The sequence below is a fragment of the Phyllobates terribilis genome, unplaced genomic scaffold, assembly GCF_046119375.1.
Source record: "Phyllobates terribilis strain yellow unplaced genomic scaffold, ASM4611937v1 Scaffold_1__5_contigs__length_1240528914, whole genome shotgun sequence".
Taxonomy (NCBI): domain Eukaryota; kingdom Metazoa; phylum Chordata; class Amphibia; order Anura; family Dendrobatidae; genus Phyllobates; species Phyllobates terribilis.
In genome coordinates this window covers 58,320,925-58,343,713 of record NW_027362761.1, presented here as the reverse complement: position 1 = coordinate 58,343,713, position 22,789 = coordinate 58,320,925, and the positions used below count along the sequence as shown (strand labels likewise).

Here is a 22,789-nt window from a genome sequence, read left to right as displayed (position 1 = left end):
TAGAATTAACCTACAAGGAAAGAAAGGGTTTATTTTCATTCCGATATTTGTGTCCCATTGACTTGCATTGGTTTCCGGTATCGGAATCGGCGATATCCGATACTTTTTGGGTATCGGCCCGATCCAATCCGATACGATATTTCCTGATATCGGAAGGTATCGCTCAACACTAGTTATGAGTGTTCCCTTTATTTTTTTGAGCAGTGTACTATACTTCTCCACATTACATCCACAAACTTAAGTGTATTTTTTGGGGTTTTTATGTGATATGCCAACACAAAGTAGTAGGTATTTGTGAAGTATACAGGAAATGATGCATGGTTTTAAAAAGTATCTGAAACTTGTGACATGCATTTGTGTTACCCCAACCCCCACTCCACGAGTCAATACTTTGAAAGCCCCAACTTTCATAGCAGATACTGCTGCAAGTCTTTTGGGGTATGTCTTGAATAGCTTTGTACATCTAGAGGCTGAACTTTTTGCCCATTCTTCTTTGCAAACTAACTCTAGCTCAGTGAGATTGGATGGAGGAGTCTGTGAACCCACATTTTCAAGTCTTGCCCCAGATTCTCAATGGAAGTTAGGTCTGGGCTGTGACTGGGCAATTCACACACATGAATATGTGACCCGCTTCAATGTCCCTGCTGAATAAAAACATCCCCAGAGAATGATTCACCCACCACCATGTTTGATGATGTTAATTTCTCGCCACACACAGCGTTTTGCATTTAGCTCAAAAAGTTCGGGTTTTATTATAGCTTGCTTTCAAAAATTTCTTTCTTCTTGCCACTCTTGCATAAAGGCCAGATTTGTGGAGTATACAACTAAAGCCACATTCACACTTTCATTATTTGGTTAGTATTTGACATCAGTATTTGTAAGCCAAAACCCTGGGTAAGTGATAAGTACTGAAGTGGTGCACATGTTCCTATTAGTTTTCCTCTGATTATTCCACTCCTGGTTTTGGCTTACAAATACTTATGTAAAATACTGACCCAATACTGAACGTGTGACTGTGGTTTAATAGTTGTGGACTGTGGACAGATTCTCCTAGCTGAGAGTGACCTTGGGCCTCTTGGCTGCTTCTCTAATTGGTGCTCTCCTTGCTTGGGATGTCAGTTTATCTGGATGACCATGTCTTGGTAATTTGCAGTTGTACCATACTCCAATTCATCATCCAAAAATGGGAGAACCGTGCTTCATGACATGTTCAGAGCTTGGGCTATTTTTTTATAACCTAACCCTGCTTTACTCTTCTCCACAACTTTATCTCTGACCTGTTTGGTGTGTTCCTTGGTTTTCATGATGCTGTTTGATCCTTAATGTTCAGACAAACCCCTGAGGCCTTCACAGAACAGCTGTAGTTATACTGAGAATAAATTACACACAGGTGGGGCTCCATTTACTATTTATGTGACTTCTGGAGGCAATTGGTCACTGAGGATTTTATTTAGGAGTACAAATGCACATCACAACTTTCAGATTTAATTTTTTTTTAAATTCGAAAACAATGTATAATTTCCTTTACAAATACTTGCTACTTTGTGTTGGTAGATAATGTAAAATCCCAATAAAATATATTTAGGTTTGTGGGTGTAATGTGGAAAAAGTTTGTGTGTCTGTATATATTATTTTATACATTCCTTGAAAAAATATTCATGTCCTGTGAACTTTTCTATATATATTTTTTTTCCTTCTTCCCTAATCTAGTCTAATGTATGTATCGTCATCCTACCTTCTGCTCTTTGCCTCCCGCTTCTTCTAAGGCCACGGCCCCACTATCAGTATGTGGTCAGTATTTCTCAGGAGTGAAACCAGGTGAGGAACAATCAGAGGAATTGTATAATAGAAACAAGTCACCAATTCTGCATTTATCACCCACTCCTGGTTTTGGCTCCCATTCCTGAGAAAAATACTGACAGAATACCGATAGTGGGGCCGTGGCCTAATGTTGAGACTGTGGTTCCAGTCCTTTTGCATCCAGGATGACTGCCGTAGTGATATAGGGAGCAGTGATTAGTCTCAGCGACGCCTCGCCTGCCTTTCCGGTGCCATAGTACAGGTATCACTCTGTCCTTTCCCACTGCGGCAGCTATCTTGGATGCAGTAGGACCAGAATGCTGTCTCAGTTGTGAATGAAATTGGAGGCCTCTAAGGTAGGTATAGTCACTTTTCAGTGCCAGGGTGGAGGGTCTCTTTAATATATTGAATTTTTGAAAATGTAGCTAGAATTCTGAATGCCTAGCAATGTAACATTCTTGACTCTTTGTTCAGCTCACATTGAATACTGTTAACTATATTTTTCTCTGTTTACAGATGCTTCAGGCTTGCTCCGTTCAACATTTACCAGTTCCCTATGCTGCTTTCCCTCCCCTTATTTCCAGTGACCCATTCCTGTTACATCCACCGCACCTTTCTCCACATCACCATGCACATCTGCCCCCTCCTGGCCAATTTGTGCCCTTCCAGACACAACAGTCTCGATCGGTAAGCAAAGTTCTAAAATTCACTGATGCCTCTGTCACAGCAGGAAAAAAAAATCTGCCCATAGCTCCATAATTGTAGTGCGCCTTGTGAAAAGCCATAAAATCAGAGTTATGTTAAGGGGTACAGTAAACTTCCAGCTTGTACGAATAGTGATTGAAACACTTTATTTTTTATTTTTCTTGTATAAACAATGTTATTGCCAAACAATATCATGCTACCTTTTTTATGAACAAAACTAAAATCTAAAGTAGTGTTGGTGTGATCCAAACCTGTAGAAATTTTTCTACCTTAATTTTAGTTTGAATGCAAATATTTCTTGGTAAAATAAAGAACTCTGTATTATTCCTGTCTATAACTAGCGTTTTGCAAGCATCCATTATGTATTGGATTATGTTCTGTTTGTGAATGTTTGCTTAAAATGTTATAATTTTGTTATTGCTAAATATGTTTATTTTTTTGTTCGGTTTTGCAGCCTCTGCAGAGGATAGAGAACGAAGTAGAGCTGTTGGGTGAACATCTACCTGTAGGAGGATTTACATATCCTCCGTCTGCTCATGCACCCACATTACAACCCTCTGCGCCATTACAGTTCATAACCCACGATCCTTTGCACCAGGAGGTTTCCTTTGGAGTTGTAAGTAAATGTTTCTGATTACCTTACTTTTACAAAGTCCTGTTGTAACCTTAGTTGATACAGGTAGTCCCCGGGTTACAAACAAGCTACAGAATGTAAGTTGCAACAGGGCCCGGGAAAAAAAAAATACTCACCGGTGGCCACCACGCTGATTGCCACCCACAATCAGGTTCTCCTCCTTCCACCATCGCACGCCACATCTCTGGCCTTTTCATTATAGACAAGGACTTGACGCCGCGTCCAGACCTCTGTATTTACTGCGTGGCACAAGGTGGCAAAGTGAACACTGCGACCTTATGACGAATAGTGGCATCTGGATGCTGTCGGAAGTCTTGGAGATGCAGCACATGGACAGAGGTGTGCCCTGCTGCTCCACTGCTTGCCACCCTGTCCTTTTTTTTTCCACTCTTCGATTTCGCCTCATGTTCGGCCCCCCTCACTGTAGGCCAAGATTCCCAACTGCGTCCAGGTCAGACCTTATTGCGCGTCATAAGGTTGCAACGACAATGTGACCTTATGAAGCAGCGTGAGCTTCAACCTAGATGTGATCGGAAGTCCTGGTCTATAGTGAAGAGAACAGAGATGTGGAACGCATCAACAGAAAAAAGGGAACTAAATGATATCCGGAGAGGTGAAGATTGGGGTTTAAAATTTTTTTTTTAAAAAAAAAAAAATACATCTGATGTTTGTTACTAGGGGTCATAGATAAGCTGGATGTTTGTAAGTCAGGACTTGCCCGTATAGGCTTCCTGGTGACAGCTGCAGTCCACAAGCATGTGTACATCTCTAGACTGCAGCAATTGACTACAAAAGTCCTTGTAGCCCAGGCTTAACACAGCTCACAATCCCCCGTCCTCTTTGTGTGGGACATGTCTACGCTGTATGTATAAGAAGAATTGCCTTCTCAGTACAAACAACCACCCTAATGGTTAATATGGACAGTAACCTCTCCACATAAGGCTGCTGGAGTCAGCGGCCACACTTGTGATCCTAGATGTGCAATGATGCTTGCCTAACATTCATGCCAGTAATAAACTTCTGAGTGATCTTGATAGATTTAGTTATATTTCATAGCAATTTATAAATCCTATATTTTATTTGCATGTTTTCAGCCATACCCTCCATTTATGCCTCGAAGACTAACTGGTCGTAGCAGATATCGATCACAACAGCCAATACCACCACCACCTTACCATCCAAGCCTTTTACCTTATGTTCTGTAAGTATTTCATGTACCACAAGATGAAAAGGCGCATTGCTTGGATAACATTTTCAAAATCTGTTTTAGCTTAGAGATTTTTTTCCTTCTTAAATGCATATGTTTTAGGCTAAAAATAATTTTATGCAAGAGGATTAAATAAATTGTGCAGTTTATCTTCTAATAGCATCGATTGCACTGTTATTGGTATCTCAAATGGGTTAACTGAGAATTCATCAGTGAGCTAATTTTGCTGTCCAGTGTAAGGCTATGTGCGTTTTTGATGCAGTAAATCCGCGTGGAATTGACCCCAAAAATGCCTTGCAAACCTTATCCCAGCACTTTCTATGAGATGTTGCAAGATCTATGCACATGATCAGTATTGTTCCTGAATTTCATGTGCATTAAAGAGCAGCATGTCCATTCTTTTTGCATTTTTTGCCTGCATTTTTCCTATACAATGCATTAGAAAAAACGCATGGCAAAAAACGCTATGGAATTTCCGCAGCGTTTTTGCTGCCAAGAGGTGCAGAAATTTCTGCAAGCCAATACTGATCGTGCGCACACACACTAAGAGTTTATTTCTTTTCTTACTTTCTTTTTTTCTTTTACTAAGCTTGAATTTTAAATATTTTTTTTTATTTTTGCATTAAAATCATGGCTTTTGCATCAATTTTTTCACTATATTTTTTTTTTGTTTTTCCAATAGTCATTTTTTGGGTTTGCTCAACAGTATGGGCAAGGTTTTTATTGTCCTCATGTTTTCAGCTAATACATCATTTGCACTTTTTCCAAATGTCGCAACATTTTTTGCCCAATGGAATTCCAGTACTAACTTGCACAATCCGTTCAATAAGCTTTAAAAATTCACATTTCCTTAAAAAACCAAAAGCACAAACCAAAGCATAATTTAATTTGTGCCGAATTCCTCAAATATTGCACTAAATTCATCAAAATGGGACAGTCTATCCGCAAATAAAGAAACAAGACCTTTAAAATGCAATTGATAAATTGAGGCCTTAAAGGGAATTTGTCACCACTTTGGAGTTTTCAGACCTCTACTATGGGCATGCAGAGTATAGAAAAGTAAATCTATACATACCTGTATGGCCCATGGTAGAGGTCTGAATGCAGAGAAATGTAGTTTTATCTCCTTGGTTTCTCACAGGATTGGCATCCCCTGGACGCCAAGCTATCCCCACCCATCTGATTATTCCATCAATTCCCCGCCTATGTACACGTTTGCTATATTTCCCCCCCCAGGTGCCGGGGAGTCCGCAGTGACTTCCCGGCTCCTGCGCAATAGAGAACTGCTGCACTGTGCTCAGCCAAACAAAGCACCCGTCAGTCTCTGGTGCCGATGACATTCCAGCGGTATCATCACTCTCGTTCCCGGGGCTCACATGCGATTGTTATGACACGTGATCCCTACACCCAATCAGCGCTGCAGTCACTGTCACCACCTTCAGATGTATAAGTAACAAAGAGGACATGGGAGCTGCGGCTGGCCGCTCACTTCCTCTTGATTACTAATACATCTGAAGGCGGGGACAGTGACTGCAGCGCTGATTGGGTGTAGGGATCACGTGTCATAACAATCGCATGTGAGCCCCGGGAACGAGAGTGATGATACTGCTGGAACCAGGACTGTGGAGTCGATATAAAATGGACAGACTCCTAAAATATATAATAAATTGGGTACAGTAGTTTAATGCAGTTTATGGGGAATATTTTGTCATAAGAATTTGGGAAAGTTTTGAAATGTCCTATAAATGTCTGTCCTATTCCTGATCTAAGGGTCTAGACTTTTAGCTGAGATGAATTTGTGCTACAGTAAATTTATCACTTAAACATGAGCCATGTATGAGGGAGTCGTGGAGTCGGAGGTTTGGCTTACCGACTCCACAGCCCTGGCTGGAACATCATCGGAGGAGAATATAAGAGTTTTTATTGGGGCCAAAAATGGCGAATGAGAAGGGGTTGTCCTAGTAGTGGACAACTCCTTTTAACCCCTTCCCGACCCGTGTCACACCGTTTGTGACATGGAAAACAGTTCGTTCCCGACCCATGTCACAGCGTCTGTGACATGGAGGGAAAGACCCCCTGCAGCGCCTGCGAGCGGGGTCGCTCAGGTGTCACAGTTGCTACTGCAACTGGACATCCTGAAGTCGACCCCCCGGGGGGTGGATTAACCCCCCCGTGCCTGGGACCCCTCCGATTGGCTGTTTCATTTTCACTTTTAATGAAACTGCCAATCGGTATGAATTAAATATTTCACCAATGAAAATTGGTGTAATATTTAAATCTGGGCATGGCCTGATGCTTACAGCATCAGCCATTGGCTGGGGGGAGTGTCACCTCTGTCCCCCCCTCCCCCCAGATCTGATTGAGGGGCTAGCGTCACATGGATACTAGCCCCAATCAGATGTGGAGGGAGTTTTTAATGATGGCCGCAACTGCCCGTCCATGGATCGGGTGCCGGCCGTTGTGGACCCTCTGCTGCTGCCTCCTGTGGACCCTCTGCTGCTGCCCCCCCGTGGACCCTCTGCTGCTGCCCCCCCGTGGACCCTCTGCTGCTGCCCCCCCGTGGACCCTCTGCAGCTGCCCCCCCGTGGATCGCCTGCTGCCGCCGCTGATCGCCTGCTGCCGCCGCTGATCTGCATCAGGTAGTATTGCCCCCGCTCCCCCCCGACCCCCCCTCCACTCCACCCTGCCCCCCCCTCCACCCCCGACTCCCCCTCCACTTTCATACCTGCACCCCGACCTCCGCTCCCTCTGCTCCCTCTCCCACGTCTTCATCCACCGGCTGCTGCTCTCCTTCTGACAGCCGGTGGACTGTGATCACAGCAGCAGCAGGCTCAGTGTAAATGCCCTGCTCCTGTGATCAAACCCACCATCCCCCAGTCCCAGTGATATCACCCCCCACCTCCCAATAATCACCCCTGTCCCCAGTGTTCACCCCCCCTGTCCCCAGTGTTCACCCCCCCTGACCCCAGTGTTCACCCCCCCTGTCTCCAGTGTTCACTCCCCATCCCCAGTGTGCACCCCCCCATCCCAGTGATCATCCCCCCCCCCGCAAACCCAGTGATCACCCCCCTTGCTGCTGCCGGCTCCTGCCCCAGTGATCACCCCCCTTGCTGCTGCCGGCTCCTGCCCCAGTGATCACCCCCCTTGCTACTGCCGGCTCCTGCCCCAGTGATCACCCCCCTTGCTGCAGCTGCTGGCTCCTCCATCTCTTCAGCCCCCCCCCTACGCCTGACAGCCCCCCTACGCCTGACAGCCCCCGTACGCCTGACAGCCCCCGTACGCCTGACAGCCCCCGTACGCCTGACAGCCCCCGTACGCCTGACAGCCCCCGTACGCCTGACAGCCCCCGTACGCCTGACAGCCCCCCTACGCCTGACAGCCCCCCTACGCCTGACAGCCCCCCTACGCCTGACAGCCCCCCTACGCCTGACAGCCCCCCTACGCCTGACAGCCCCCCTACGCCTGACAGCCCCCTACGCCTGACAGCCCCCACACGTGACTGCAGAAGGTTACACCAAGCACACACACACACACACGTACACTCACACTATAATAAAGTTTCGATTTTTTTTTTTTTTTTTTTTTTTTTTTTTTTTTTTAACACACGCACACAGCACACAAAATGTCCCGCCCGTCCCACTCATCCCAGTCTAGGGCGTACTCAGCTTAGTAGGCTATGTCAGGTTGGTGTGTGTGTTGTAGTGTGTGTGTGTGTGTGTGTGTGTGTGGTGTATACACTACAATATACCACACCGCACACCAACCTGACATACACTACACAATGGTGTCCACTAACAAATTGGAACCATGTTGCGTTTGGAGAGTCCCTGTGTGCCCAAACATTGGAGCTCCCCAACAAGTGACCCCATTTTGGAAACTAGACCCCCCAAGGCACCTATCTAGATGCATAGTGAGCACTTGGAACCCCCAGGTGCTTCACAAATTGATTCATAAAAATGAAAAAGTGGAAAAAAAAACACTTTTTTATTTTTACGGATTAATTTGTGAATGACCTGGGGGTTCCAAGTGCTCACTGTGCATCTAGATAGGTGCCTTGGGGGGTCTAGTTTCCAAAATGGGGTCACTTGTGGGGGAGCTCCAATGTTTGGCCACACAGCGGCTCTCCAAACGCGACATGGTGTCCGCTAACAAATTGAATGGAAAATCGGCTCAAATTGTTAGCGGACACCATGTTGCGTTTGGAGAGCCCCTAATGTGCCTAAACAGTGGAGCTCCCCCACAAGTGACCCCACTTTGGAAACTAGACCCCCCAAGGCACCTATCTAGATGCATAGTGAGCACTTGGAACCCCCAGGTGCTTCACAAAATGATCTGTGAAAACAAAAAAGTACTTTTTTTTTCACAAAAATTTTCTTTTAGCCTAAATTTTTTAATTTTCACATGGGTAACAGGATAAAATGCATCCTAAAATGTATTGGTCAATTTCTCCTGAGTACACTGATACCTCATATGTGGTCGTAAACCACTGTTTGGGCACATGACAGGGCTCAGAAGAGAAGGAGCGCAATTTGACTTTTGGAGCTAATTTTCCATTCAAAAAGTAAAATGGCGCTCCTTCCCTTCTGAGCCCTGCCGTGTGCCCAAACAGTGGTTTATGACCACATATGAGGTATCAGTGTACTAAGGAGAAATTGACCAACAAATTTTAGGATGCATTTTATCCTGTTACCCATGTGAAAATTAAAAAATTTAGGCTAAAAGAAAATTTTTGTTAGAAAAATAAAAATGTTCATTTTTTTCTTCCATGTGGCTTTAGTTCCTGTGATGCACCTGAAGGGTTAATAATCTTCTTGAATGTAGTTTTGAGTAGCTTGAGGGGTGCAGTTTTTGGAATGGTGTCACTTTTGGGTGTTTTCTGTCATGTACACCCCTCAAAGGGACTTCAAATGTGATGTGGTCACTAAAAAAAATGGCTTTGCAAATTTTGCTGGAAAAAAGAAAATTTGCTGATGAACTTTGAACCCTTCTAACTTCCTACCAAAAATTTTTTTTTTTTCAAAAATTGTGCTGATGTAAAGTAGACATGTGGGAAATGTTATTTATTAACTATTTTGTGTCACATCACTCTCTAGTTTAGCAGAATAAAAATTCAAAATTTGAAAATTGCAAAATTTTCAAAATTTTTCCCATATTTTTGATTTTTTCACAAATAAACGCAAATATTATCGACCTAAATTTAATACTAACATGAAGCCCAATATGTCACGAAAAAACAATCTCAGAATCGCTAGGATCCGTTGAAGTGTTCCAGAGTTTTTACTTCGTAAAGGGACACTGGTCAGAATTGACAAAAATGCCAAGGTCTTTAGGGTCAAAATAGGCTGGGTCCTGAAGGGGTTAAAAAGGGGCACATGTGAGTATAAGAAACAAACCTACTGCAACCAACACTGCTTGCATGTCCTGCCGGGCTCATTTCTGCTTTTTCCGATGGGGAATGTCGAGTGATCACTACAGCCAATCAGCTGCCACTGATTGGCTGCAGCCTTCAGGTTCCATATACACTGGAATAGATATTTTCTCCTGTCCTAAATCCCTCATCTGCGGAGCCTTACAAAAGACTGAGGAGTGCTTCAGCACCATCCTTTAGCTATAATTTGCATAGATGATTTTCCTAAAATCAGAAGGAAACTGATGATGTGGAACTACACTTTAATTCTCTAATGCTTTCTATAATCCTACTATTGGATATACACTGACACTTTTTGGATATAAGGTTACTGAACATTCTCCTTTTTCTCTTTTAGATCAATGCTTCCAGTGCCTCCTACTGTGGGACCAGCCTTTAGCTTCGAGTTGGATGTAGAAGATGGAGAGGTGGAAAACTATGAGGTTGGTGTATGTATTCAGACATATTTTATTTTTGCTATTTTAAAAAAAAAAAAAGTAAAAACCCTGCTTTCAGAAATTATTACATAATTAACTATCCTTGTCTGTATCATAAACCTTCGGCTTGCAAACTGTTAGCTTATATTCCATAATTTATCCTCTCTTACCCCTGTAATATTTATTTGATTTATTTTACTCCCTTTTATATAGCACCATTAATTCCACAGTTCTTTATATACATTATCATCGCTGTCCCCATTTGGGCTCACAATCTACATTCCCTATCAGTGTGTCTCTGGAATGTGGGAGGCAACACACACAAACACAGGGGGAACTTCTTGCAGATGTTTTCCTTGGTGGGATTTGAGCCCAGGACCCTGGTGCCGCAAAGTGACAGTGCTAACCACTGAGCCACGTACCATAAATGATGTATTCACATAACTCCTTTCCATTACAGGCATTGCTGAATCTTGCTGAAAGACTGGGAGAAGCTAAACCACGAGGATTAACAAAAGCAGATATAGAACAGCTTCCATCGTATAGATTTAACCCAAACAACCACCAGTCGGAGCAGACCTTGTAAGTTTCATTGCAAACTATAGCAATAGCTTATCTCTGATTGGTCCGTGACCTATTATGTTCCATTAATTTGGACTTGCCTAAAGCTGCCACAGCCATGAGATGTTTGCCTGCCTGCCAAAATGGCAATAAATGTCTTTCTGAGATGGAAACAGCCACTTTTATGGAAGCCAGTGCTATGGGCCCAACATCTATAGCAGATTGCTGATATTGCTTGTGAATCAGGTGAATGCCAATGTACAGTGGGTACGGAAAGTATTCAGACCCCTTTAAATTTTTCACTCTTTCATTGCAGCCATTTGGTAAATTCTAAAAAGTTCATTTTTTTGCTCATTAAAGTACACTCTGCACCCCATCTTGACTGAAAAAAAAAAATAAATGTAGAAATTTTTGCAAATTTATTAAAGAAAAACTGAAATATTACATGGTCATAAGTATTCAGACCCTTTGCTCAGACACTCATATTTAAGTCACATGCTGTCCATTTCCTTGTGATCCTCCTTGAGATGGTTCTACTCCTTCATGGGAGTCCAGCTGTGTTTAATTAAACTGATATGACTTGATTTGGAAAGGCACACACCTGTCTATATAAGACCTCACAGGTCACAGTGCATGTCAAACCAAATGAGTCATGAGCTCAAAGGAACTGCCCAAGGAGCTCAGAGACAGAATTGTGGCAAGGCACAGATCTGGCCAAGGTTCTAAAAGAATTTCTGCATTACTCAAGGTTCCTAAAAGCACAGTGGCCTCCATAATCCTTAAATGGAAGAAGTTTGGGACCACCAGAAGTCTTCCTAGACCTGGCCGTCCAGGCAAACTGAGCAATCGTGGGAGAAGAGCCATGGTGAGAGATTTAAAGAAGAACTCAAGATCACTGTGGCTGAGCTCCAGAGATGCAGTAGGGAGATGGGAGAAAGTTCCACAAAGTCAACTATCATTGCAGCCCTCCACCAGTTGGGCCTTTATAGCAGAGTGGCCTGATGGAAGCCTCTCCTCAGTGCAAGACCTATGAAAGCCCGCATGGAGTTTGCTCAAAAACACATGAGGAACTCCCAGACTATGAGAAATAAGATTCTCTAGTCTGAGACGAAGATGGAACTTTTTGGTGATAATTCTAAGCGGTACGTGTGGAGAAAACCAGGCACTGCTCATCACCTGCCCAATACAATCCCAACAGTGAAACGTGGTGGTAGCATCATGGTGTGTGTGTGTGTGTGGGGGGGGGGGTTCAGCTGCAGGGACAGGACAACTGGTTTCAATTGAAGGAAACATGAATGCGACAAAGTACAGAGATATCCAGGATGAAAATCTCTTCCAGAGTGCTCTTGACCTCAGACTTGGCAGAAGGTTTACCTTCCAACAAGACAATGACCCCATGCACACAGCTAAAATAACAAAGGAGTGGCTTCAGAACAACTCTGTGACCATTCTTGACTGGCCCAGCCAGAGCCCTGACCTAAACCCAATTGAGCATCTCTGGAGAGACCTGAAAATGGCTGTCCACCAACGTTCACCATCCAACCTGACGGAACTGGAGAGGATCTGCAAGGAAGAATGGCAGAGGATCCCCAAATCCAGGTGTGAAAAACTTGTTACATCATTCCCAAGAAGACTCATGGCTGTACGAGCTCAAAAGGGTGCTTCTACTCAATACTGAGCAAAGGGTCTGAATACTGTTTGTTTTTTTCAGTCAAGATGGGATGCAGAGTGTACTTTAATGAGGAAAAAAAATGAACTTTTTAGAATTTACCGAATGGCTGTAATGAAGCAAAGAGTGAAAAATTTAAAGGGGTCTAAATACTTTCCGCACCCACTGTAATTAATACACAAATGTCCACTAGAACAAAAGCAGTGGTCTTGTTTTATTCTCTCTCCGCTCTAGCTCTGAGACGTAAGACCAGAGCAGGGGTCTTCCCACTGACACCCATATTCACTAATACAATATAATACAGCATATGGTCATCCATATTTATTTATTATATTCACTTATAAAGTGCCATCATATTGCGCTGCACTTTACAGATATCACTGTCCCCATTGGGGCTTACAATCTACATTCCCTATTAGTATGACTCTGGGAGGAAACCCACACAATTACAGGGAGAACATACAAACTCCTTACAGATGTGGTCCTTGGTGGAATTTGAACCCAGGACCCCAGCGCTACAAGGCTACTGTGCTAACCACGGAGCCCCTGTATAAAAAAATATATTTACATGTAATTAAAACAAACCCTTTGATGATCTCTACCACGGATTCATATTTTTTATATTTGACTGGTATACCCCTGTACTTACATGAATGTTACCAGGGAGGGATTCTTTTGTCAATGTACATGTCTGGCTGAGTATGGAGTGATAGAACATCTCGTATTCTTCTTATTCCAGGTGTGTAGTATGCATGTGTGATTTTGAGTCGAGGCAACTTCTAAGAGTCTTACCGTGCAACCATGAATTCCATGCCAAGTGTGTCGACAAGTGGCTTAAGGTGAGATTTTGTCCTAAACTTTTCCTTGCGTGAGTGCGTTCTTTAATGTTATACCCATGCTTTTATTAGTGTGATATTTTCTTTCCAGTTTGTTCTTTTTACAGTATTTTTTAATCACTTCTTTTATTTCTAGGCAAATCGTACCTGCCCTATATGTCGAGCGGATGCTTCAGAAGTGCACCGTGATTCAGAATGACCAGTCTGAGAGCACAAGTCCAGCTCGGGTGTTCCTAGTCATGTGTATCTGTGTGTTCTTTAATACACATGCACAACAACCAACCATTGAACTTAACCCGTCTGGCTTCCAGCCTCTTCTTTACACAAAAGGGTCGATGGACCTCTTTTTGCACTGTGTGATTTAATCAATTATAAAGCTTCTAAATAGTCTTCACAATTATTGGATTGTTATACTAACCGCGTGATTGGGACTCCAAAGATTATTATTTTTTATAGCTTATTTTGTGTGTGCACTAACATTCCCTGGTTTTCGTGTGATCATTCCGAGTGTTTTTGCTGCAAGATTACGCGAATGTGATCTTTTAGCATGTGCTTTTATATTTAAACGGGAAAAAAAAGCAAAAAGAAAAATCCCAAGATACAGTGGTAGTTCCAAACAATTTAGCAATCTACCTTATTAGAGCCTTCAGATACTGTGAGAGCGGACGGATGGAATGTAAGACGGTGTGGTAGTGGCTATGTTGCTTCTGTATGTTTGCTTGTGTCAAGCACAAGAGCGTATGTATGGTTGAGAACATATATACCAGCATGTACTGCGAACGTATGTGTGTAGTGTTACTTATGCTGCAATGTATAATCTTGTGTGTTATTTAAACAGTACTAGTACTGTACACTGGTTTATTTTCTTGTGTTTGCAGTTGCACACTGAATGCTAGGGGTGTAGCAATCTATAGGCATTTCATACCCTTTCCTTACTCCCCCCCCCACATGCCTTTTGTCCATACAACCTTACCACTTATACTGCTTACCGCCTTTTGCATATTTGTGCCACTGCAGGGATAAAAAGCGATGTATTTTTTAAATAGAATGCGGGATTGTATACATGAATTCAGCAACTATACGTTAAGGCGTTTATTTTTCACAATGTATAAAAATACATTTCTGTTTTAGCGATTGCATCTCTTATGTATGTAAAGCAACAAAAACTTAAAATTCAGCCACCCCAATAGATTAACTTGACCTATTCTACATTAATGTAAGATTTCAGTGGTCTCCTATCATAGGTTACTTCTATAGCCTGTGAATGCTGTAAGGTCCAGAACTCCTGCTCTGCCTGTGAACCTCTACAGTGGAAAAACACTCTACAAAAAATACATGCAGAGTGTTTTTTTGTTTAGTTTTCTTAATGAACAGTTTTCTAAAGGTGAGCCATTAATATTTGATCGGGTGTGGTGCAACACCCGGCACAACTGCCAATCATCTGTTACAGGTGGCAAGAAGTTCTCAGATGGTTTCGGTACACAGCAGCGCTGTCATTTCTATTGTGGTCATGGACGGGTCCTGCAAATTTACCCTTTATTCAAATGATAGGGGGTGGATCAGCATTAGCATTAGCCAGTCACAACCACTATAGAAATAACAGCTGCTTTGTTCCGGCACCATCCAAAAATATCTAAATGCCACCAGTAACAGCTGATCGGCAGGGATGCCGGGTGTCACAACACCACCAATCATATTTTGATGGCCCATGATACAATAGGCCATCCATAAAACATTAGTGGCCAAACCCTTTAAGGCCAGTTTCAGATAAGTACAGTATAATGCGTGTGCATTTTAGCATCCATATTACAATCCTTAGTCTGGTGACCTAAAATGAACATGTATGTTGCTGTCAGTTTAAGTTATTAGACCCATGGGCTGGCAACTGGCCTACTCTTCTTTAGTTTGAAACTGGCTTTAGGGTAAGATAATTCTAGAGTCCAATCAAGATAACTAAAGTATTATGGCTTTCAGGAGAAGTATGCATCAAGTGGTCTTTAAAGAGCCATTTTTTCTATGTCTACTATGCTACGTACGTTCATACAGTATGTTATATCTAGGCCACCAGCGAACACTCTAATTGTTGATCCATTGTTCTGTTTCCCACGAGCTCTTTTTTTTTTTTTTCTTCCCATTTTTAGTTTTTTGCAGTTACCTCACCAATCAAATAGAGGTTCTCTTACCAGCCAAACCTTCACCAAAGGGATTTTTGTGATTACTACACATTGTAGAAGTCAGTTGTAAATCCATTTACTGGCTTCTGCACATAAAAAAACGCACCCTTTAGTTTTTTTTTCCCGGTTGGGTTCTGTAGAAATCATGGCAAGCTCCACTGGACACTGGATAACATGGTGATTCTCCACTAGAAACATTTTGTGGTAGTGGCCGTGGTGCTTGTTTAATGCCCATATTTACTTGCACAAGATGAGCGGGCAAAAAAATAATATATTTGGTAGCCCATCTGGAAATGTTTGTAGCATAAATACATTTTGTGGTGTATTTTTTTTTTCCTACTTAAATGGTTTCTTTTTTACCTTTTGGTTGCAATAGCACAAGCAGCACAAATATTAATATTGTCGCATTTTGCTGCCCGTCCCAGCTTTAAGTTTGTGTGTGTATGTGTGTGCCCCCCTAACTAGTGATGCATGTCTGACCCTCCTACATGTCACAGTTCTGTTTCTCAAGACAGTGTTATTCCTTTTATCCGAGCTTGGGGTTCAGTGGACTAAAACAAAAGCACAATTTGCCTGTGGTTTTTACACAATGTTGCCTCCATTACCTAAAAGTAAAAATCAACACCATTTAAAATAAAAAATCCTGTAAACTCCACAATATTCTTAAACCAAATGGACAAAAGTTGCTTTTACAATCCTTCTAAATCAACCTTTGCTTAAACTAACCAGCCACTGGATGCCATGTCATATTTTTATTAAACTTATGAAACCATATAATTACAGAAGTTGTATACCACACTCCTCTTATAGTGCTACGAATACTTTTTATATACTGCAAACGTTTTTTACCTGTATAGACTTAATAACACTACTACACTCAATATTCACTTTATTAAAGCATGCAAGCATCGCACTTTTTCTAGCTTAGACTGAGATAAATGCAAAAAAAAAAAAGTCTAGGGTATACATCTAATATGTAATAATCTGTTCACTTTCTGGCACAATGCAATTTACTGATGAGTTTATTTTTAACTGCTAATTGTTCAAAGAGCAGGGTCACTATTGGGTTCTTTTTGCACTCTGGAGGCTGGTACTTCTGGAAAGTTTATGGAACTTTTTATATAATTTTTTTTTTGCATGGGTTTTTTGGCAGACATATGCTGACTTGCTTCCTGTGGTTAATGTATTGGATAGACCTACATCTATAAAAAGCACACATGCATGTGTTCTGAACCAGCTCGGACCGATTACCAAGTTCCTTTTTTTTTTTTTTTCTTAAATTTTCACTAAAGACCAACATATCCAGGAGCCCGAGGATGTTTCTCAGCTGTTACTGCCATATGTTCTAGATCTGATGCCTCTAGCCCTAGCCTGCAGTAGTGCCTGCCCTGCACATCAGCTAATACACATGTTGGTTGTCATCTCTCACTCCTTTACCTTTTTAGCAACTGTTGGCTTCAGCATCTGCTGTTTCGTTTTGCATGAAGTCTTTGCTTTTTCATGTTTAATGTTTCTTGTCTAAGAGTGGTTATCAAGGCCTGTAGATGTTCAGGGTTTTATTTGTTATTTGTTTTGTTTCCTCGTGGTCTTTTTTTTTTTTTTTTTTTTTTTTTTATTTAACATGCTTTGCCACTGCTACAGTATTTTTAGTCTCCCTTTCCCCATGAAATGTTTTGAACTGAATAATCTTTAGGCCTTACAGGAAAGGAGCCTTTTGCCTGTTCTCCCCTCTTGGTACATTTCCAGTTACCTCATTTTGCTATTTATGTGTTTTTCAGATTTGCCAATGAAAGCTTATGAATTTTATTGGATCCATATTTTTCTTTAAATCGTTCTTTATCGTATCATTTAACATGACATGTAGTTTTAAATGTATTATAAATGTAACCAAATCATTTGAAGGCTTGATAAATTTTTAACAAAATTTGTACATTTTTTATGAGAGTTACTAGTAATGCTTTACTAAGTAGTGCAATGATTTATTTTTTATTTTTATTTTTTTTATTTTTACCCCTTGTGTCCAGTTTTGGAGTTGAGAGAGGGTTGTTCAGTAATAAATGTATGATGTACACTTATGACTGCTTTTATGTTTAATATATTTAAAACTGACTAGTTATTGGTTGTTCTTTTGCTTTTTGTTTTTTTTTGTGTCCTGCAGTATATTGTCCACTACAATACAGATTTTCATTTTCTTTCTGAATAAACATATACTAAGAAGCAGTATGGTGGTCCTCTAATCAGTGCCAACCAATTCAGGAGGTTGTACTGACAGCAGGAAACACTTTGGTGCTTTAAATCGGGGTTTCAGGTGTATTGGATGAATACACAAAGAACAATAATTGAAAAGCTGAAAAAAAATACTGAAGTCTTAAACGCCTGTTTACAGGCTCATGCATACAGCGGATGGCACATAATCTCAAAACCATTCACAGTAATTAGCCAAAAAGAAATTAAGCTCACCACTTTCATTGCTCTGCACCTGTGTGGGAATCTGGGTTGCAAAGTTGTAGTCGTGGAGTCAGTATAAAATGGACTAACTCTGACTCTTAAAATATATAATAAATTGGGTTCAGTAGTAGAATGCAGGATGTGCTGTAAATTTTTCTCATAAGAATTTGGGAAAGTTATGAAATGTCCTATAAATGTCTGTTCCTGATCTAAGGATCTCGGCTATTAGGTGAGATGAATCTGTGCAGCACTTTATGTACACGCTCAGTAGTGAGGCAGGGCTGTGGAGTCGTAATCAGGGAAATTGAGGAGTTGGAGGTTTGGCGTACCGACTCCACTAAGGCTTGAACGCCGAAACGCCCTAACCTCAGATGTCGGTCACAATTTTTTAAATCACTAATAAAAGAAGTTTTATGCTTAACCTTTTCATAGCTAAAGCATTTCTATTTTTTTTTTTTTGCATTCACAGTAATTGTAGCACTTTTCCTGCATCTGTCTGTACATAGTGTGGCTACTAAGCAATAATAAATACAGAATGATAAACTTAAGCTTATGAAATTAAACTTAAAAGGGTTAATCCCAACTCCAAGATCATATCCCAATATGTAGTAGGTGTAATAATTTTGTCAAAAACTTCCATTAGAAATGTAGTATAGTTCTTCAGATTTGCTATGTCGCTTACTTTATGTAGGGCATTGCAGTAGCCTACGTAACCATGGTTATGACCACTCATAGTGACAGACAGCTCTTAGTGGTCATAATCATGGCTACTGCAGTGCCCAAATAAGGGAAGCAACATGGTAAAGCTGAAGAACTATATCAAATTTCTAATTTTGAGGTATTTGCTAATATTATTAGTACACCTACTATATATTGGGATAGGATCTTGGAGGTAGGAATACCCCTTAAGTTGTTCTCACCAGTACACTGGTATTCCAACTGATACAGCTCAAGCCTCCCGCTGTCTGTCTTGACGTGTTTTCGTCTACCTCAGGGCTACAAAAGCCCAAAACTTCATTCTGCAAAGTACTAATCTTTCACTTGTAGCTTGTGTCATAAGGTCCCTGTTAGTGGGAAGTTACAGGAAGAATAATCCACCACTCTCTATTTTTTCTAAACAGAAATGCCCTGCACATTTATTATACTTAGGATCCAAGCCAAAAGCAGACACATAGCTTAGCAGTCTAAAGATGGTCCCAACCTGTGATGAAGATGGGAAAGAGCGAAACAAATACCAATACCATCTATATGTTGCTTTTCTACATGATATAGCATGAAATTGGAATTAAATTAAAAACTTTTATTCAAAAATCATTAAAAAAATGCTCATATTTAAAGTGCAAAATAGTGCTCTAAGAAAGCAAGTAGTGAAGTATATAGTACCTGAAGCTTCAAAAATTGGACCTACTGTGTCTAACAGATGATCCAAGTTTCTACTGATCACCCTTTTATTTCAGATAGATCAGCTGTCTTAGCAATATTGTATCTTCACATTCAAAATGAATCAATATGACCCCGTTCCACAGGCCCACTATCATTCCTCATTACATCACCCTGTTCCTGGTAGACAAATCACCGGGTGTATGTTCAGTTTGGACAGATCACATCTGTCTAACTAGATATGTCACCTGTCATTTGTGCGAGGGTGATTAGAGGGATATGTAGGTTAGATACCAAAAATGATGGTGTATTATTCTTATTAGTTTCATCTAGAAAATGGTGTATGATCAATTTTGTAGTTACTTACATTTAATGCCTTTAAAATATGCGCATATCAGGTACAGTAATGCAAAGGGCTACAGTTGCCACGTAAAGTTGCAGCATACAAATTCATAGGCTAATTTATGCCCCAAACAGTAGTGATTATTTCCAAATAATCTCCCTATTAAAATAAGTCTACCCATATGGACACCATAAACTTCAATAAATGGATATCTCAAGGTAAAGGATTGATCTCGCCCGATTAGCCAGAGATTCTTCTGTATAAGCCATACATAAGTGACTCTGCCATTCGTAGAAAAGGGGCTATCAACCTCAAGAAAGCTCCTGATGTGTTTCATAGAAAAAGCTCCCCTGATGAGGACAGTCCATCTTATTGGGACTACCAGTGTTCGTCATTCACAAGCCATACTGACTGCTGCAATGAGAAACTCCCCAGCTTGCTTTGCTTTGAATACAGCTCGCCATTGTGGCTCCGCCCCCGGCATGTGATGCGGTTTCGGTCTCTAGACCGCCTTTCCGGTGTTTGAAACACTCACCTGCCCGCTGGAACGCAAATCGCCCACAGTGATACCCATGACGTTGTGTTCAGCGGTGCCGGACCATTAGCATGGATATCCTTATCGGCAGTGATAGGAGAGCCATACCGTCTCCCATCAGGGTTATCAGAACAATCCTGTCCCAATGGGAGTGCAGCCATACATCAAGCCCAGCTAATATGAGTTCTTGCTGAGAATGGGAAATGGCTAGCCCTGAAGACAATGATCAATGTTAGTGTATCTATTTTGTCATGCCCTTCTAGCATGGTGCAAATATTACCATCACAACACTCTGAGAAGCCATTGGTTTTTGAAAAGGTAGATTTGGAAAACCAGTATGTATGATGTACAGTAGTGTTCAAAATAATAGCAGTGTATTCAAAAACATGAGTTAAGCACAATCTTTATACTAGTTTTTATTTTCATGCATTGCAAGCATTGCACACTGTTTTCTAAATACTGGATGCAAGCCATAATTATCAAAAAATGGACTTTGGGATTTAGAATTGTGTTTGGAGTTATAGGCAAATTCTGCTGTTGGTAAATAGTCCACCCAGTCATCCTGCAGGCAAGAAATAAAACAGCGCAGATATTGTTCTAGAGATTGGTTAGTTCTTTCAGTCTGGCCATTTGATTGTGGATGAAAGTCGGTAGACAAATTGACAGTAACTCCTAAAGCTGTACAGAAGCTTTTCCAAAATTTTGATGTAAACTGAACACCTGTATCAGAAATTACATTGTCAGGAAGTCCATGCATCCTGCATATCTCTCTGACCATTAGTTCTGCGGTTTGTTCAGCAGCAGGAATCCCTTTAGTTGGAATAAAATGGGCCATCGTTGTGAGCCGATCCACCACAACAAAGATCAGTCATTTTTTTAGATGGAGGTAGGTCCATAATGAAATCCATTGAGATTGATCCCCAAGGCCTGGATGGAACTGGAAGAGGTTGAAGAAGGCCTAAAGGAGAAGATCGTGGCGTCTTGTTCCCTGCACATGTTAAACAGGAAGAAACTTTTATTTTTCACATCTCTCCTACAATTAAGCCGCCAAAAAGAACGGAGTAGTAATTCTTTAGTTTTCATGACTCCAGTGTGTCGTACAAGTTTGAGGATGTAAAGTCGAGCAGATTTGGGGACATATACTTGGAGCTTCTGCATCCAAAACCCCTCCTTAAAAGACAGATCAACATTAGTGATGAGCGAGCACTAAAATGCTCAGGTGCTCGAAGCTCGGTTCGAGCACATTGGAATACTCGGGTGCTCGACCCGAGCAATGAGCCCAATGTAAGTCTATGGGAAACTCGAGCATTTTTCTGGTGGTCCCCCCCCCGGCGGTCTGCAGAAGGTCAAAAATTGCCCAAATCGATGGGAACGGTGCTCAATTAAACACCAGGCAGGGTATATAAGAGGGTGCATGAAAAACATAGCAGGGCACTTGGAACACACTAGTGCACTCTGATTTTCATGCACCCGTCTCTTTAAAAAAGCCGGCCGGCAATTCATCAGCGGCATACACCGGTACCCGACAATTTATGTGACTGACATGTTTCTATCTATCTAATCTATGTGTGATGCTCTATTCTTTCTGTTCTAAATTGTCGGGTACCAGTGTATGCCGCTGCTGAATTGCCAGCTTTTCATGTTTCACTGTGAGCACTGTTCCCATCGATTTGGGCAATCACTGTAATGCCACAACCACCATGGCTGTGACATTACAGTGAGTGGCAGACAATCCCTGCATGATTGGTGCTCTAAATAGCGGCAAACATGCAGGACTGGGACCCGAGCTCCCGCCCAAGCATCGCGCAAGTACTCGGCGAGCTCCGAGCATCTCGAGTCCTGAGATGCTCGGGCGAGTACCGAGCAGTGGCGAGAATGCTCGCTCATCACTAATAAAGATGTATGCCCTTTGCCCCGTATAGAGGAATCCCTGGCTGCACTAAAATCTGCCAATTACTTCTCTACATTGGATCTCACTAGCGGGTACTGGCAAGTCTGTTGCTGAGGAAGACCGGGAGAAGACAGCCTTCACCACCCCGATGGGACTGTGCGAATTCAACAGCATGCCGTTTGGACTCTGCAACGCACCTGGAATGTTCCAGAGGTTGATGGAGTGTTACCTGGGGCACCGGAACTTTGAGACAGTGCTGCTGTACCTGGATGACGTTATAGTGTACTCGAGGACATATGAAGACCATCTAAAGCACCTGGCGGAGGTATTTGAGGCATTGTCCCGGTATGGGATGAAACTAAAACCTTCTAAGTGCCACTTGCTTAAACAGAAGGTTCAGTACTTGGGACACGTAGTCAGCTCAGAGGGAGTAGCACCAGAACCGGAGAAGGTCACTGCCATCCAGAAGTGGCCTGAACCAAGAAACATCAAAGAAGTACGGAAATTCCAGGGACTGGTCGGGTACTACAGGAGGTTCATAAAGGACTATACCAAAAAGGCAGCACCTCTACAAGCTCTCCTGGTAGAACAGTCCAAAAGACCAAAAAGTCCCCCGTTCCAGTGGGGCAAAGAGCAGACTGCGTCCTTTGCATCAATGAAGGAAGTCCAAACCGGTGAAGAAATCCTGGCTTACCCTGACTACAGCCAGCCTTTCCTGTTGTACACCAACGCCAGCAACGAGGGACTGGGAGCTGTGTTGTC

The 22,789-nt window shown here is 42.0% G+C and overlaps 1 protein-coding gene across 3 annotated transcripts in view; it reads left to right on the top strand.

Moving 5' to 3' along the window:
• The window catches only part of RNF38 (ring finger protein 38), a 344,651-nt gene extending 330,265 nt beyond the window's left edge, over nucleotides 1-14,386 (top strand). For 2 of the 3 annotated variants that reach the window (XM_073662465.1, XM_073662480.1), the window contains 7 exons: nucleotides 2,317-2,487; nucleotides 2,960-3,121; nucleotides 4,234-4,340; nucleotides 10,112-10,202; nucleotides 10,651-10,772; nucleotides 13,160-13,259; nucleotides 13,393-14,386. In XM_073662465.1, coding sequence (XP_073518566.1) covers nucleotides 2,317-2,487; nucleotides 2,960-3,121; nucleotides 4,234-4,340; nucleotides 10,112-10,202; nucleotides 10,651-10,772; nucleotides 13,160-13,259; nucleotides 13,393-13,455 — 816 coding nt within the window. In that variant the 3' untranslated portion in view covers nucleotides 13,456-14,386. The remainder of the gene's footprint in view (nucleotides 1-2,316; nucleotides 2,488-2,959; nucleotides 3,122-4,233; nucleotides 4,341-10,111; nucleotides 10,203-10,650; nucleotides 10,773-13,159; nucleotides 13,260-13,392) is intronic. The other variant, XM_073662472.1, reaches the window with a different exon arrangement.
• The last annotated feature ends 8,403 nt before the right edge of the window (nucleotides 14,387-22,789 follow it).